A 17,121-nucleotide genomic window follows, 5' to 3' on the forward strand; every position below is an offset into this window, starting at 1 on the left:
CCACTGGACCCCCAGGCATTTAATAAATAAACTGGTCAAAGCAATTTTTAAACTAGTCATTTGCCCAGTGCCACCGCCTTATTTCTCACCCTGTCGGGCATTCCCTAATTTCCCTTTTGAAATTTTAAATAAAGTGCTTCAAAGAGAGAATTATTCAATTCTAAATATAAACTTTTCAAGGCGAATGAGCGCTATCAAGGAACAATAAAAATTGCAGACCTTGATTCTCAAATACTTCTCCCATTTTCATTGCTCCATGGAAGCTCAATGATTTAACTTGGAGGAGATAGTGGGCTGGAGTAAAATGTTGGTGGAACGTGCGGCAATGAAAGTCTCCAGGAGTACCTTGCGGACGCCACTATCCTTCCATAGTTGATGACGTGTAGCACCATTGTATTTGTATGAGAGTAGTTTCTATTTTTAAGACATAATGGGCATCTTTGACGTTTTCGTACCGTATTACCCCATACCGACACAGCGAGGAATCGAGGATGCTCGGAGAACGTAGTTGCCATAGATGTGTTTATAGAGGCTACTTTATAGGTAAAGAGATGGGGTCCCAATCCCACTCTCTTCTCCAAGTAGGAAAGTCATAGCCCACTCGATCATACGCCCACGGACGATTCTGTTGATTCGAATGACCAGAAATTTCATTGAGACATGTGTTGCAATACATTATATTTTGCCATATCAGGGATAGATTTAATTTTAGAAGTAGGAATGGAGAACAGAGTAATGTGGGCGCGCGTCAAAGCCCCGAAGAAGAGTCGGGTCATAGCGATAGAGGTAAAAAGGAATTACGTATTTTTCGACGCCCCCATCAGCAACGTCATCAAAACGTAGATTAAGTGAACCAATAGAATAATTTAAAATTTTCGTTACGTGTTGGAGGGAGGGGTATATGCTGGGCTATTAGTCGGACTGAACTAAATACTAACCGTTCTCCATTCCTACTTCTAAAATTGAATTTATCCCTGGCCATAGATTATACCAAAAGCGTATAGAAAACCATAAAGTGAAGGTCAGTAACTTATCTTAGGCTTTGGCTTTGGTTAACATGTAAAATGAGAAGCTCACGAGATCTAAGTAAGCTCCTCCGATTAAACAACCAATCACCTTCCACTTGCATTACCTCATCCGAATCGTAGGCAGGGCCGGAAATAAGCACAGGACACTGGACATTGTCCAATAAAATTTTAAAATGTCCCATAACTTTTTAAAAAACTAAGGGGGTCACTGGACATTTTGACCAATAAATTTTCCGAAGTTTTGATAGCTTGACTATGAAGATGCGACACTATTTTAGCACACTCCAGTGGACAATGTCCAATAAATTTTCCAGTAAAATGGGGGGTCACTGGACACATGTCCTATAAGATTTTTTTCTTATTTCCGGCCCTGATCGTAGGCAGACGTCATACTCAAGCAAGAAATAGTTTTGCGACGCTAGCGGCGCCGGCTACTTCAGGGCAAAAATAGAAACACTAAAATATCGTCTGCTTTTTTTAAACAACCCCGGAACCGAGTCGGGAGCGCTTCGGGTCTTCGCCTCTTCGGTCACCGCGTTAACGCCAGGGCACGCTAAGTCAAAGGCGGCAAGGCCTAAAGTACCCCGACTTTTTTCCTAACTTCCCAAGGTGATAATTTAATTGTTATATAAATATTTAAAGTAGACTAGTTTACTAAGTTTAGTTTAGAATATGTAGTTGTCGTGGTAGTTCTTTTAATGATACAAATATTATAAAGCCGTTATTATTATTATTCGTTTTTGAAATGCCTCGGAAAAAAACCACAGAGCAGATTGCTCTTTTAGCTTTAAAGCCAAAAAACCAAAGTACGCAATACAATTTTTATGTGAAAGAATGTCGTACTTTGGGTGTACAAACGATCATAAATATACCCATTCCTAAACTAAATAAGGACATATCAATTCAAACGGAAACCGATAAGAAAGTTGTTTCTCCAACTACCGAAATTGGACGGCACACTCGTCTTTAGGCCTAATAATAAAAGCAGCCGACGCAACTCCTACGAAATTTAGTGGAGCTATATTTTGTAGCCAACTCACTCATGTACCTTGTGTAACACTTCGCGAATTTAATCTTCCGCCAGGACGAAGCGGCATCGTACCGGCTCTAACGAGGAGGGGGGTCGGAACAACGCGATAGAGAGGGGGCTCCTACTTTTACACGTTCAGCCCAGGCGGTAAAGACCTTCACTTTATGATTTTCTATACGCTTTTGATTATACTAAAAAGGTTTCGAAGTTTTAAAGTTGATAAATGAAAATTAATTTGCAAAACAAAACTTTAAATTCAATAGATAGTTACACTGGTCTGATTTCTTGTGTGTTAAAGTAAAATCAAGATTATTATTATTATAGTACACCTAAAGTTTACTAATTCTGATTAAATACACTTGTCGAACGCGTACATATTCGTATAATTCAAAATGTTCCACGTCATTAAACTGACTAAAAAAAACACCTGATACAAAACTAAGGTTTCCCACAGTTCGGTTCAAATCGGTTTTGGACTAAAACTGAAACTGAACTGAAACTTTTCAGTTAAGATTTTCAAGAACTGAAACTGAACTGAAATTATCAGTTCGGTTCAGCCAGGAAACCGAACTGATCAGTTCAGTTTTCAGTTATAACTGAACTGAACCGAAAACCCCTTCAGAGGTTATCAAGAAGAAAAATTCGGTGTCAGAGGCCGAAAATACCCAGATTGTAACTATTAACCGCTAACATTTTCTACTACTACTAAGTATTTTGGAATCGTGAAGTTCCACCCCTTAAAAGTCATGTTTATTTCACTAACTACAAATTATTAACATTGAACAATTTAACTTTGACTAATTAACTAATTATGATACCCTTTTTAGTTACTAATTTTTGGTATTCTTTTAGCCTGTGTCTCTCTGCAGAGGGTCCCAGCTAATCACGGGACTTAAATTAATAGCTTATTTCTATGCAGAGAGACATAAATGATGAAATATACGCGACACTAATAAGGTATCTTAATTTACGCGACACATCCCCCAAAATATCATCCAGCATGCAATACTAAACGATGCCAGTTTTCTATTGTTCTACTAATGTTTGTGGGAACGTTTTGATATCGTTTCTCGCGATAGATCGAAAGAGTACTTAATTATCTCTTCAGTTCAGTTTTCATCAGTTCAGTTTAAGAAATAAACCGAACCGAACTGAAAACTGATCAGTTTGGAGATTTGCAAACTGAAACTGAACTGAAGCAATCAAATCAGTTTAGGGCCTAAACTGAAACCGAAAATAACTGAACTGAACCGAAAACTGAACTGTTTGAACTGAACTGTGGGAAACCTTATACAAAACATCCTTTTGAACTTTAAATTCTTCTTCATATTCAATAATTTCCGTGGGAAAATTTACAGGCAAATAATCATCATCATTCTCCATAGAATAATAAACCACATCATCAGATTCAAAATCTTCCTCTTCGGTCATTGGTTGAAATTTCATCATGACGTAATCACGACCGCAAGTGAAGTAAAACGCCACACTTATAACAACGAACAATATAAACAATCCAAGGTTCGTTTTCTTAACCCTAATCAGTGGCGTCGGAACCGGGGGGGGGGCAGGGAGGGAGGGCTCAAGCCCCTGCTATAACGAAATGTGAGGTATTAAATTTTAGATTAAAAATAAAAAATTTCTATATTTTAAGACCTACTGCTAGTGTTCGTACGGGGTAAAAATTTAATCGGGGTCGGGGTCGGGGGCAGGTTATCCCCGAAAAAAACAAGTCGGGGTCGGGGTCGGGGTAAGACATCGCATCATGACGAAAGACCACTGCCATTACAAAAGACGGGGGAGGGCCGCCGATCCACGAGAGGGAGGATGGTGAACTTTGGAATTTTGGTGACTGTTTTTACTGTATTTTGTTTGTTGTTAGTTACCCCCTTGCCCTTTTTTTTCATAAAGGAGAAGCGGAGCACTTATTTGAGACGAATGAGATGATTGTTTTTGGCGCAGGACAAAAAATTATTTGCTAAAAATAACCTAACCAAAATCTAACCCCGAAAAAAAACCCCGACTACATTTTACATTTTAGGTACCGGGGTCGGGGTCGGGGGAAAAAGTCGGGGATCCCCGGTTTTCGGGGTCGGGGTCGGGGTCCCCGTACGAACACTACCTACTGCATTACAAAAAATTGTAAAGTATATTTTAGCTATACTTTCTGAATTTCTTTGAGAAATACGGTCCAGGGCTGATACTAAGTCACTTTTTTCACTAAAAGTCACTTTTCCAAAAATTAGTTACTATTTTTCACTATTTTCGGATTTTTGAGTATTTCGGTGTTATTTATCTTCTCGACCACAAACGTAATATATTTGTCTTATGACGGTTTAAACGCAAAAATAGCGAGATCACAGTTGATCAAAGTCCAAAATCGTGGAGCTCGCTTCGCTCGCTCAGCAAATTTTTAACTTATTATTTTAAATTAATCCAATTCAAATGAATGTTTGTTTTATTTTTGAATGCTTTGCATTCTGTAATTGAATTTCGCCGTAGACGTTTTATGAGGTGACCTTTCCTTTGACTGGAAATATCTAAGACCATAGATTGGGCTTAATTACGACTCCGACCTTTAAAATATCTTTTAAATCGGTCATCTCTGAAAACATTTCATTTCAAGTGGCCCTTTTTTATAGCTTGATTTGCCCCTATTTAGTCACTTTTTGCTTACTATTTCTAAATTAATTAGTCACTTATTCAACTAAAATTGAGCGTATGAGTGAGTATCAGCCCTGAATACCTTATGTATAGTCTCAGTCCAGGTTAATATCGTCTTACAGTCTCATGCCTCATCCCCGGTGAATATCCCCTTACACTCTCATGCCTCATCCCCGGTGTATATCTATAATTATACTATTTAAAATTATACTTGTGTAAATTACGACAACAGCTTTCAAAAGACGCTCCGGAGCAGGTTTGGGGCGCCATCCCAAGACCCATACATCCTCCTTGGTCTTCATCGGAGCCCAAGCCCCCCCCCCAACTTAAAAACACTTCCGACGCCCCTGGCCCTAATTATCATTTTAAACATAATTTGTCTCAATTATTGATTATAATTAAAACACGTGATTAACGAATCGACTAGTCACGTATTTCCGTCAGCCAAGTTGAGTGGTTCGAGGCTGAATGTGGGCCTAATCAAATATTAAATTTTTGTGGTATAAAATCTATTTCATTTTCCATATAATTTATGTAGAAAACCAGAAGTTCATAACTTGAAGAAGGGAAATAGTTGTGTAATTTTATGAAGCTAGAAGAAAAGGTTCCCCCGCGTTACATGTGTAAAGCTATTTGGTTAAAATATAGGTACGTTATGCCTTTACGTTTTACTTACTTTTGGCCGCCAATTCCCAAGATGGTCGTGGATTAAAACAAAACCAGAAAAAAAACCGATGTATCTCTATTACATAGTTAAGAAGATTTTACACAAACCAGAAACAGCGGTAAAAGAGGCTAAAATATACAGACGTTACCCCGCTACGACGATTTCATTACTTTTATGGCAGCCATTTTCCAAGATGACCGCGATTTCAAAACCCAAAAACCATATATCTATCACACTTATCACTTTTGAGGGGTTTTTCACCACTGTGAATGCGTTCGTGTCTGATCAAATCACTCTTCCGCGTACTTTCGAAGTCACACTGATGACATTTGAAGGGTTTTTCACCATTGTGAATAAGTTCATGTCTGATCAATGAACTCTTCTGCGTGAATCCATAGTCACACTGATGACATTTGAAGGGTTTTTCACCACTGTGAACGCGTTGATGTGTGATCAAAACATACTTCCGCTTACATGCATAATCGCACTGATCACATTTGAACGGTTTGTCACCGATATGCCTTCGTTCATGTTTGATGAAATCGTACTCATACTTGCATGAATAGTCACACCGATCACATTTAAATCGTTTTTCTTCTTTACCCTTTCTAATGCGACGTTGTAGGCCCTTTTTATATTCAGTTGAATATTTGAACCCGGTTGTACGTTTCTTCTTCAATTTCCCTACAGAAAATATAAAAACCAAAAACATCATTTACAATTTAGCATCAAAAATACAATAACATTCAAGCGCACTTCATAAAAAAGAAGATGCGTACAGAAAAAAGGGGTGTTGATCAATTAAAGCGTTAGCCGATGTGTAATCGAGCATATACAAAAAGGGGATGAAGATCAACTTAAATGGAGAAGAAACCACGGCTCAAAAATCGAACGGCCGTATTTTAAACTTTTCTTGCTTTCAACGGATTTTCAGTGAATCAAATGCTAGGTAACGCCGCTTAAAGACAAGTTACCAATTTATCGCGTTCTGGCACCCCCTCTTTGTTAAAATAGTTTTGGTCGAAATAATTGGTAGCGATTATAAGAAATGAGTAAAGACCCTTAGGAAAGAGGGCATTTTATTATTTTCATTATTCAAGGTAGTAAGTGCTACAGTTCAAATGTACGTTATGCATAAAATAACATAAAAAAAGTGTGAACGTTTTGTCCAACGCATTTAAACATGTTACGGGTCCAGAATAGTACGTACTTAACAGGCTTAATGTCTAGGGGTTCGTCGCATTACCAGTCTAGAGAAGAACTCAATCAAACCAGTTTTAAAACTTCCCCATAGTGTTACCGATATAAAGGCAGCTTGGTCATACTCGGAAAGGAGAAAAATTCACACAAACAACTTTCGAAAATATATATGTAGATTAAAATTTGATAACTGAGACAATATACAGAATGCAAAGTTACATGAACTCCTGCTTATACTAATAAAAGCATGATAAAATATACGTTACAATATGATTGAACAGTAAAATTCAGCCAATTAAACTTCTTTACGTCATATACCTACTAAGTACTGGAAAAACAACAAGTTTGAATTCGACCGTTTTCCTATCTCTGTTGTTTAAAGCCGATGACGAAGTTAAAGTAATGAAAGACGCAAATGAAGATCCAGGACTAGGGTAAGAAAATTGCAGTAATTTAGGAAAATGGTAAATTATGCGGTGTTACAACAGTATATTATATAAAAACGTCTTGGTTTGGACCAAGGCCGAAAAAACAAACGATATGTGTGAGGTTTATCAATTGACTGAAGTTTCAGATATTGAAATTTTTTTCTAGTTCTTTTTATCCACTCAATCCTTAATCAATATTTAATTCAATCAACTGAGTTTACTGTTAATCGATAGAAAAAATTACATATCTACGCTTTTTCAAGAACAATTACATTTTCGAAAACATTTTATCATGAAATTAATTGTTCTTGAAAAAGCGTAGATATGTAATTTTTTCAATAAATTTAGAGGGTCTAGATGGATTAACAGTAAAATCAGTTGATTGAATTAAATATTGATTAAGGATTGAGTGGATAAGAAGAACTAGAAAAAAATTTCAATATCTGAACTTCAGTCAATTGATAAACCTCACACATATCGTTTGTTTTTTCGGCCTTGGTCCAAACCAAGACGTTTTTATATAATATCTGTCACTTCAGTCTTAATGTTATTAAATTTTGAATAATTATGTTTGCTTTACCATCATACATTTGCACTCTAAAATATAATGGTGCATTCAAACACCATATATGCTGTTTTTTCCAGTGCCATAAAAGACATCATTTAGGGTGTACTTTAACCCCATTTCTATGATCAATTCACGCCATTCACTAATATTATTTGCAAGTATTAAGGAAATATTAAGCATTTAAGCACCATTTACAGTGGCTTTTAACATCTTTTTTAGACAATCTATTGAACTTCTAATATTATAGGGGTGTGCGAATACCACTTTTTGGGTATCGAACCAGTTATCGAATACCAAAAAATTTTCGTTATCAAATACCGAATCGAATAGTTTATTTCAAATCGAATACCGAATAACTGGGCCTTGGTAATTTTTTTCCTTTCCGATTAATCGCGAATAGCTAAGCCTAGTAACCGCGAATATTTAACCCTAATATTCGCGAATACTTGGCCAACTATTCGCGGTTAATCGGGTAGTAACCCTAACATTCGCCAATAGACAATACAAAGCAAGGAGAAAAACATTTAGAAGCTCCTAAATTTCAAAATACCTCTCACCATTGGTGGTCAAGTATTTCTTAAAATTTTCCTATGCACTTGCTGGTAGTTTTTGATGGGATACAAATAAAATTGGGAAGATATTTTTTTAAATAAGGTGTCAAGGACCTAAATTTATGGTAGTCGAACTTTAACCGAATAGTCAGTTCGGTATTCGATATTCGAATCGAATAGTGAAAATGGGCTTATCGAATACCGAATCGAATTATTCGGTTCGGTATTCGATCGAATTATTCGATTGAAACGGTTAACCGCACACCTCTATAATATAACTTAGTTTTATGGTTTTAAAAGTAGGGAAAAAGTACGCTACCTATGTCACCTTATTAAACCAAGTGAAGTGAAATAATTGTTAAATATTTATTATAACCACTACACCACAGACACGTTTTAAGTCTAAGTTTTCCTAGAGATCTAACTAATTATTATGTCCAATCAAGATGGTTAAAACATGTATCTACCTGGGCTCGAACCTGGGACTTTCCGCGTGTGAAACGGACGTGATAACCACTACACCATAGATACGTGGTAATACTGAGTTTTTCAAGAGATCTAGCTAATTCTTTTGCCCAATCACGATGGTCAAAACATGTATCTACCAGGGCTTGAACCTTGGACCTTCCACGCGTGAAGCGAACGTGATAACCACTGCACCATAGATCCGTGGTAGCGCTGAGTTTCCCAAGAGATCTAGCTAATTCCTATGTCCAATCACGATGGTCAATACATGTATCTACCAGGGTTCGAACCTGGGACCTTCCGCGTGTGAAGCGGACGTGATTACCAACACACTACAAATTCGTAGCGACACTGACTTTTCCAAGAGATCTAGATAATTATTATGTCCAATCACGATGGTCAAAGCCGTACTTCTGTAATTAAGTAAAATTAACATACATAGACTTAATTGTTTTGATCAAGCTGGCCGATAGCACACCCTGAATACATAATTGTTAATTTAAGATAATTCCGATAAGTATCTTCGCTGTAGTTTTTAAGTTATCGGTGGGGAAAAATCACGAAAAACCCATGTTAATCTCCATAGGAAATTAGCAAAAGTGGGTGAATATTAATTTAACGTTACAAAACGGTATCAAGTCATATCTACAAGGGCCTAACGGCCCTGTAGAATAGTGCCCCAAGAGTATTGCCTCCGAAAATGAGCGGCGCTTCCGTTAATACAATTTAGAATGGAGAAATTTAATGGATTGTTACATACACAGTTTTGGCCCATTCAGAGGATCAAATGTGGTTATTGTCCAACATATTTAAAATGTAAATCCATCTATTCATACACGTGTCTGTTACGTTTATGTAAGGTCAAATGATACTTCCGCGCGCAAGCATAGTCACACTGATCATATTTGAAGGGGTTTTCACCGCTATGAATGCGATGATGTTTGATGAAATTAATCTTCTGCGTGGATCCATAGTCACACTGATCACATTTGAAGGGTTTTTCTCCAGTGTGAATGTGCTGATGGACGTTCAAATCGTTCTTCCGCGTACTTGCAAAGTCACACTGATCACATACGAAGGGTTTTTCATCACTGTGAATAAGTTCATGTGTGATCAATGTACTCTTCTGCGTACTTGCAAAGTCACACTGATGACATTTGAACGGTTTTTCACCGCTATGAATGCGTTGATGTTTGATCAAATTAATCTTCTGCGAGGATCCATAGTCACACTGATCACATTTGAAGGGTTTTTCTCCACTGTGAATTCGTTGATGTCTGATCAAATTAATCTTCCACGCACTTGCATAGTCACACTGATCACATTTGAAGCGTTTTTCCTTGGTATCCCTTCGAATGCCAAGTTCAAGATCCCTTTCATTTTCAGGTGAACATTTGTATCGAGTTGGACATTTTTTCTTGGATTTTCCTACAGAAAGGACATAGATTAAAACTTCATATGATATCAAACAACTCGCATCACAAACATTTCAATGTTCAAAGGCAATTGATATAACAGGTTATGCTTAGGCTTAAAAAGACGCAAACAAAACAAGTTCAGAAACAATAATCGATGTCCGAGTCGAAACAGCGGTTTCCAAAGATTTTATCTTACCAAATCTAATATATGCGTTGAGAACGTGGAAGATTCAAACTTGATCCCACGTTAGACACTCGCGTAATACAGAATGCAAACTTCCCCATTATAAACGTACAATAAAATATACGTGACAATATGAACAGCCATGTTCTGCCATTAAACCTCTGTGGGTGCATGATAACACCTACTAAGAAGTGAAAAAACACAACCATGAATTCAACGGTAAAGTTAAGCTTAGCTACAATTTTGCTGTCTCTCGTTTCTGCTGAAACCAACTAGAACAAGAAGTGATGACGAAGTTAAAGAAAGGAAAGAAGCAAATTATGATTAATCAATTATTATGGTAAAAATATCATTCTTTAATAGCGAAGATATAATTACTGATACACCATTTGTCATATTAAATATAGTTAGTTATAGTTTAAAAAAAAAAGGTTACATTAAATATTGTCGTGAAGGTTTTATAAATAATTAACACCATACAAACATCGTATTACTACCAGTTTTCCGTTAAGACGTTAGGCTTGTTACATTCCACAATTTTGTAAAACCGTGTAGCCTGCCCTGTGACTATTCTGTCAGGATAGGTTTTTTTAGTTTTTAATAATTTTTCTATGATCGAAAACATTTTGTTAGTGAGCATCTACTACAGTTGTCAAGAACGCTAATATGTGAAACGAAAATGAAAACACGTTGCGCAATTAACACATTTTGAAATGGTTCTTTCCAAGTTTTAAATTGCTGAGTATGCTTAACTACAATCTATTTTATTAGTCCATGTGATTATAACGTCGATGTCTGATCAAACTAATCTTCTGCGTGCTGCCATAATCACACTGATCACATATGAAGAGTTTTTTCAATGCTATGAATGCGTTGATGTTTGATCAAATTATGCTTCTGTGTACATTTATAGTAGCACCTAGCACAATTGAAGGGTTTTTCGCCGCTATGAATTCGTTGATGAGCGACCAAATTACCCTTGTGCGTGCTTGCAAAGTCACACTGATCACATTTGAAGGGTTTGTCACCACTGTGAATGCGTTGATGTTTGTTCAAATCTTACTTCCGCGTACTCACATAGTCACACTGATCACATTTGAAGAGTTTTTCACCACCGTGAATGCGTTGACGAGTGATCAAATTACTCTTCCGTGTGCCTTTAAAATCACACTGATCGCATTTGAAGAATTTTGCACCACTGTGAATGCGTTGATGACTGATCAAGCAATTCTTCCACGTACTTGCATAGCCACACTGTTCACATTTGAAGCGTTTTTCACCACTGTGAATGCGTTGATGTCTGATCAAGCGATTCTTCCACGTACATGCATAGCCACACTGATCACTTTTGAAGGGTTTTTCACCTCTGTGAATGCGTTGATGAGTGATCAAATTACTCTTCCGTGTGCCTTTATAATCACACTGAACGCATTTGAAGGGTTTTTCACCACTGTGAATGCGCTGATGAGTGATCAAATCACTCTTCCACGCACTTGCATAGTCACACCGATCACATTTGAAAGGTTTTTCACCACTGTGAATGCCCTGATGTTCGATCAACTGAGACTTCCACGTACTAGCGTAGCCACACTGATCACATTTGAAGCGTTTTTCTTTGATATCCTTTCGAATATCAAGTTCAAGCTCCCTTTCATTTTCAGGTGAACATTTGTATCGAGTTGAACATTTTTTCTTGGATTTTCCTACAGAAAGGAAATAGATTAAAATCTCATATGATATCAAACAACTCGCATCACAAACATTTCAATTTTCAAAGGGAATTGAATAACAGGTTATGCCAAAAGTAGATAGGGGGAAAGTAAAGCTCGAGGATGGTCCCCCACCTTTGACTGTGGGTTTCCTCTAAGTTTAGAAGCTCTCTCTCCTCTCCCTTACCCCCTATGCGAGTTAGCCAATGACGTTTGAGAAAACACCCCAACCCCTTATCGATTTTTTTGAGAGGTAGTTCATAGCGACGGCAGCGCCCCGGGACAGTAGCCGGTGAAATTATCTGCTCTAAAGGAAAATTTAAATCGACCAAGTGTTACATCGTTTAAAAATTCGGGCGCTGATTTTTATCCTTTAATTTTTGTATTTCCCTATGTCACGTATAATTACAGGGTCGGGCCCATTTTAGTTGACTAATCCAGCTAGTCCAGGCAAAAAGAAATGCAGAATAACCACCACTATCTTCTTCATGTTTTGACTTAAGAAGATCACACTGGCAAATCATATCATATAACAGTTCATTCATGGATCCATTACCTTTCATACAGTTAAATATTCTAATTCTACTAATCTACTTCCAGTATCGTCCGTATATTCGTATGCAATCTTGTTAAGCCTTAGCTAGTAGGAGTCCGTTTAAAACTGTTTACAGAACTATTTTTCAGTTGCAAATAGGCACTGGCAATGTGCAATGCCTCTCCTACGCGAGGGGGTAGGAACTGTGTGAGAGAGGAAAGGGGGTTTCTAGGTTTTCATGGCTTTACTTTCCCCCCTATCTACTTTTGGTTATGCTTAGGCTTAAAAAGACACAAAGGCGCAAACAAAACAAGTTCAGAAACAATAACCGATGTCCGAGTCGAAATAGCGGTTTCCAAAGGTTTGACCTTACCGAATCTAATACATGCGTTGAGAACGAGGAAGATTCAAACTTGATCCCACGTTAGACACTCGCGTAATACAGAATGCAAACTTCCCCATAATAAACGTACAATAAAATATACGTGACAATATGAACAGCCATATTCTGCCATTAAACCTCTGTAGGTGCATGATAACACCTACTAAGAAGTGATAAAACACAAGTACGAATTCAAGGGTAAAGTTAAGCTTAGCGACAATTTTGATGATTCCTAACCTAATATATGCTTTGAAATTGTGGAAACTTCAAAAAAAAAATAGACTTATAAACAGATTCTATATTATTTGTTTCAATGATATTCCACGTGAACCTAGGAGGTGCACAAACCTATGACGGCTGAATATATTTGCAGTGATGTCCCCAGTTTCGATCAAGGAGCGGGAATGGAAGCTTTCCCCTGATTCGATTAGTTAAACTTATAGAACCATCTGAATCTCTATTTAGAGACAACGCACAGTCTGCTTTATGCCTTAGTGTGAATTTTAATTTCGATCCGGCCCGAGCCGTTAAATCTTTGCAGACAATTGTAATTAAACATTAATGTGCATTGCACATTACATTATCTAAAGAAACTTTGTTAAACAGCCCGATATGTACCTATCCTATGAATGTGTTTATGTGCAATCAAGCTACTCTTCCGAGTGCTTCCAAAGTCACACTGATCACATTTGAGGGGTTTTTCGCCACTGTGAATGCGTTGATGACAGATCAAATGATTCTTCATCGTGCTGGCCTAATCACACTGATCACATTTGAAGGGTTTTTCACCGCTATGAATGCATTGATGTGCGATTAAAGTACACTTACGGGCAGTAGCATAGTCACACTGATCACATTTGAAGGGTTTTTCACCACTGTGAATGCGCTGATGGACGTTCAAATCGTTACCAATTTCCAATTTATTCTGGCACCCCCTCTCTATTGCCAAAGTATTTTGGGTCGAAATAAGCACCAGTGATGATAAGATAAGAGTGAAGATCCTTGGGAAAGGGATCATTTTAAGGGTTTGTTTCATTATTCAAGTTCTACAGTTCAAATTATTGTGAATCTTAAAAATAACATAAAAAGTGTGAACGTTTCGTCCAACACATTTAAATATGTTACAACCACAACGACTTAAAATTAGCATAGATTAGCGGCTTTTTGCCCAAGATTAGTTTTCATCTAACTTTAAAGCGGAATTTTTCGGCCTGATTTTCCGGCAGGGAGTCTGTGTCTCCCACATTCGCGATTTTTGGAAGATGAAAGCCAAAAAAGGTCGATCTCAGAGCAGTTAAATAATGTTCACGTCTGATCAAAGAACCATTCTCGGAGCTAGTATAGTCACACTGATCACGTTTGAAGCGTTTTTCTTCAGTACCATTTGTAATGTGACTTTCAAGATCAATTTTATATTCAGGAGAATATTTGCAAAGAGTTGAACACTGCTTCTCGGATTTTCCTTTCAGAAAGCAAACAAACTGAAAGTTCCTTACAATTTGAATCAAACACATTACTATGTTCAATAGCACTTGATAAAACCGGTCATGCCGAGGACAAAAATGGCACAAAGTTAAAGAAAACAAGTTCGGAAAAAAATTAGTACCGCTCCGAATCGATATGACTATCTCCGAAGACTTTACCCATCTGAGAGTGGAAACTAATGGTTGTTAATTATTAAGAAAATATTTAAGGTTTTAGTCTATTGCAATATAAATATGCTTATAAAATAAACTGGAAGATAAATGATATGACTACCGTTATTGAAAGGCGTTATAATGTCCTCTCCTCTTTTTTGGTTCTAGGTGATCAAGTTAAAATGCAAGTAACTGCAATTCGTTAACATGTAACTCCTAATTAGCTCAAGACTGTGTGGGAAACATTTGGCCCTGGCGTTACCCTTATGAACTGAATATGATGGTAGAGAAAGTGGAAAATTTTCGATAAGTTGGATATCATCATAATTTTAGGATATGATGGCCACTTCTCCGAGGCGTAAGCGGTGTATGTGACAAAATCGCGATTTACTTATAGCAACGATTAAGTCAGAAGAAAAGAAAACGTCTTGGATAGTTATCAACGACTATAACATTATTTTGCCGAAAGGCTCAACCCAAATCTCAAGGATGTTTACCTTAACACCATTTTCTCTTTAAAACCCTTGTTTCCCATACATTAAGTCACTTTCAATACATAAGAAATGGTATCCATTACGTTTTCAATAATAGATCGTTTCATATTTCATTATCAGTAAGACCAAAAGCGGTAAGGCTTCACACACAAAGTATGGATCTTGGGCCATAGGTGAGCTACACGATATATTCGAAACGCCTCCTATAGAACCTCCTAGCACGCGAAGGACAATTATTCTCAAGAACCGATTAACCACTTGCATAGATTCGAGAACTGCTATAAAGACGGAGTAGGGTCTCTAAAATATTCTTTAGATGAAATTATTCACAGTTTCAAAGACCATTGGGAGTAAAGCACTAAGGTCTTATCAATCTGAGCAACGTTTGCTTGGGCTCCTTAAGTCATCAAGGACGGCCGGGTACCTGCATTTTTAAAAGGGAATTTTTTCTCGTCCGGTGGCCACGGAGCTCAGGCTTAACCAGCTGAATTTAGGCAATCAAGTTTTGAGCTTAATATTATTCGCAGGGACAATTTTCCGTTTAAATTTAAAGTTAAAAACGTATTAATTTAAATGAGACAAAATTTTTGGAAACTTAAGATTTAACATGCTAAAGATTGAGGATTGGGTTGAAAAATCCCAGGGAAGACAGAAAGTAATGAGGGTTAGAAAGGACGGGGTTAAAAAACCTGTTAGGGGAACTACCACTAGAAAATTTCGAAACATCCTCTGTTTTTGGTGAGGTTTCTACCGTAAGTGGCTCAATTTGACGATTTTTGAGTCTTATGTTCCAGTCCCGAAAATCGTTGTTGACCCTAAGCGTAAAATGACTTACCAATTTCCGAACTGGCAGAAGTTGTATTACTTTCGGAACTACTTGACGAGCTACTTTCGGATGTATCAGAGCTGGACACTGAAGTATTATCTTCAACTTCAATCGGTACTTTTGCTAAATCGCTTGGCAAGCACAGTTTCATAGTTTCATTTTGTCTATTATCAGTTTTCTTTGAATCGGTCGAGGTGACTTTGGACTGGTTATCATCAAGATTCTCCTCTGGACCTTCTTCCTGAGAATTGCTTTCCTTATTTGCGTCAAGCGACGGCAATTCCCCATGTTTTTCAAGGCACAATTTCTTGGATCGAGTTGCTATACTCTCATTTCCTCTCTTGGTCGAAGAAATTCGTGATTTGGGATAAGAATTGTTAACGCTAAGATTGTTCTCGGGAGGCGAATCTGTCGTTGGGACAGGAGACATTTCGAACTGCGCTTCGCCTTCAAGGTTAAGTAAAGGAACACCGTTGTTACATTTGTACCTGTTGTATTACGCGCCTTACATTAGTACCTTAAAACCTCCCTAGACGGCGCCAGCCTAATCACAAACATTATAACAAACACTATAATAATTACTAGCTACATGAGGGACTGGCAGTCCAGAGCGGATCTCCAGCCCGCAGTGCAGCTAGGAAGAACGCCTCTTAGCCGCAGTTTGTAACAAAGTTAATTGTGTATCTCTTGATTAAAATAAGCTTGATTTAACCTGGCCCATAACTGTGTATGTGAAGATCTCATTTACTAGTAACTTAATCTAACATGGTGACAGCGGTGGGATGCTGAATTTCCTTCGGTAACGAACTCATCGCGACTGCTAAGCCTTGGCCACACCACGTTGTGCCTTCGCAACTCTTGCCGACACAATGACTCATTTTAAAAGCCCTGAACCTTTCTCACCTGGATCAGACCCAGCTTTGGCGTGGTCTGAGTATAAAGAGGGATTCGAACTATATGCTACGGCTTCTAAACTCGGCACTGAAACAGTTTTCACACAACGGGCTACGTTTCTTCATATACTGGGCCCCGCTGGGCGGAGGATTTATAAAACTCTAACGATACCCCAGGTTGACGATGCTCGTACGTTGCCAATCATCTATGCGGCATTTGACACATATTATGAACCTTACAAGAACCTCACATATATCAGGTATCAATTCTTCACGTCTAAACAAAAGGAGACCCAGACGTTCGATGAACTCTATACCGATTTGAAAATTAAAGCTCAGGACAGTGAACTTTCCCCCTTAACTGATATCTTATTGTGCATGGCTATTGTTTTTGGTATTCGAAAGGAATCATTGCGTAAAACCTTATTAGCCAAACCGAAGTTAA

The 17,121-nt window shown here is 37.7% G+C and overlaps 2 protein-coding genes and 1 non-coding gene across 5 annotated transcripts; all 3 read right to left on the minus strand.

The window, feature by feature from the left end:
• Positions 1–2,294: 2,294 nt before the first annotated feature.
• Positions 2,295–5,408, minus strand: LOC149621301 (uncharacterized). Its single transcript, XM_089855270.1, has 3 exons — positions 3,716–5,408; positions 3,346–3,648; positions 2,295–2,485 (listed from the first exon to the last, which is right to left on the minus strand). Exons 1-3 carry the CDS (start codon positions 3,839–3,841, stop codon positions 2,408–2,410), a joined length of 507 nt encoding a protein of 168 aa, XP_089711396.1. The 5' UTR covers positions 3,842–5,408; the 3' UTR covers positions 2,295–2,407.
• Positions 5,409–6,425: 1,017 nt separating this feature from the next.
• On the minus strand, positions 6,426–16,366 carry LOC149621302 (uncharacterized). 3 transcript variants are annotated; one of them, XR_016375442.1, is made up of 3 exons: positions 15,793–16,366; positions 9,359–10,026; positions 6,426–7,015 (listed from the first exon to the last, which is right to left on the minus strand). XR_016375442.1 is itself a non-coding variant. In XM_089855267.1 (2 exons), exons 1-2 carry the CDS (start codon positions 16,211–16,213, stop codon positions 9,425–9,427), a joined length of 1,023 nt encoding a protein of 340 aa, XP_089711393.1. In that variant the 5' UTR covers positions 16,214–16,366; the 3' UTR covers positions 9,319–9,424. The 3 variants fall into 3 exon arrangements, 2 of the variants coding, with proteins under 2 accessions (XP_089711393.1, XP_089711392.1); XM_089855267.1 differs by lacking the exon at positions 6,426–7,015 and having other exon boundaries at positions 9,319–10,026; XM_089855266.1 differs by lacking the exons at positions 6,426–7,015; positions 9,359–10,026 and adding an exon at positions 10,426–11,903.
• TRNAV-CAC (transfer RNA valine (anticodon CAC)) lies at positions 8,592–8,664 on the minus strand. The gene has a single exon. It is a non-coding gene; the product is annotated as a tRNA-Val (tRNA).
• Positions 16,367–17,121: the final 755 nt, after the last annotated feature.

The sequence above is a fragment of the Phalangium opilio genome, unplaced genomic scaffold, assembly GCF_054372755.1.
Source record: "Phalangium opilio isolate 3A_F unplaced genomic scaffold, DU_Popi_V2 ptg000209l_1, whole genome shotgun sequence".
NCBI lineage: Eukaryota > Metazoa > Arthropoda > Arachnida > Opiliones > Phalangiidae > Phalangium > Phalangium opilio.

Excerpts from the sequence above, each read along its gene's own strand:
- LOC149621301 (XM_089855270.1), bottom strand. The coding sequence starts at position 3,841 with ATGGCAGTGGTCTTTCGTCATGATGCGATGTCTTACCCCGACCCCGAC. Across the intron at positions 3,649-3,715 it reads ACCCCGTACGAACACTAGCA|CAGGGGCTTGAGCCCTCCCT; the intron begins GTAGGTCTTAAA and ends ATTTCGTTATAG. Across the intron at positions 2,486-3,345 it reads AAAAGGATGTTTTGTATAAG|GTGTTTTTTTTAGTCAGTTT; the intron begins GTTTCCCACAGT and ends GTTTTGTATCAG.
- LOC149621302 (XM_089855266.1), bottom strand. The coding sequence starts at position 16,213 with ATGTCTCCTGTCCCAACGACAGATTCGCCTCCCGAGAACAATCTTAGC. Across the intron at positions 11,904-15,792 it reads TTCTGCCAGTTCGGAAATTG|GAAAATCCAAGAAAAAATGT; the intron begins GTAAGTCATTTT and ends TCCTTTCTGTAG.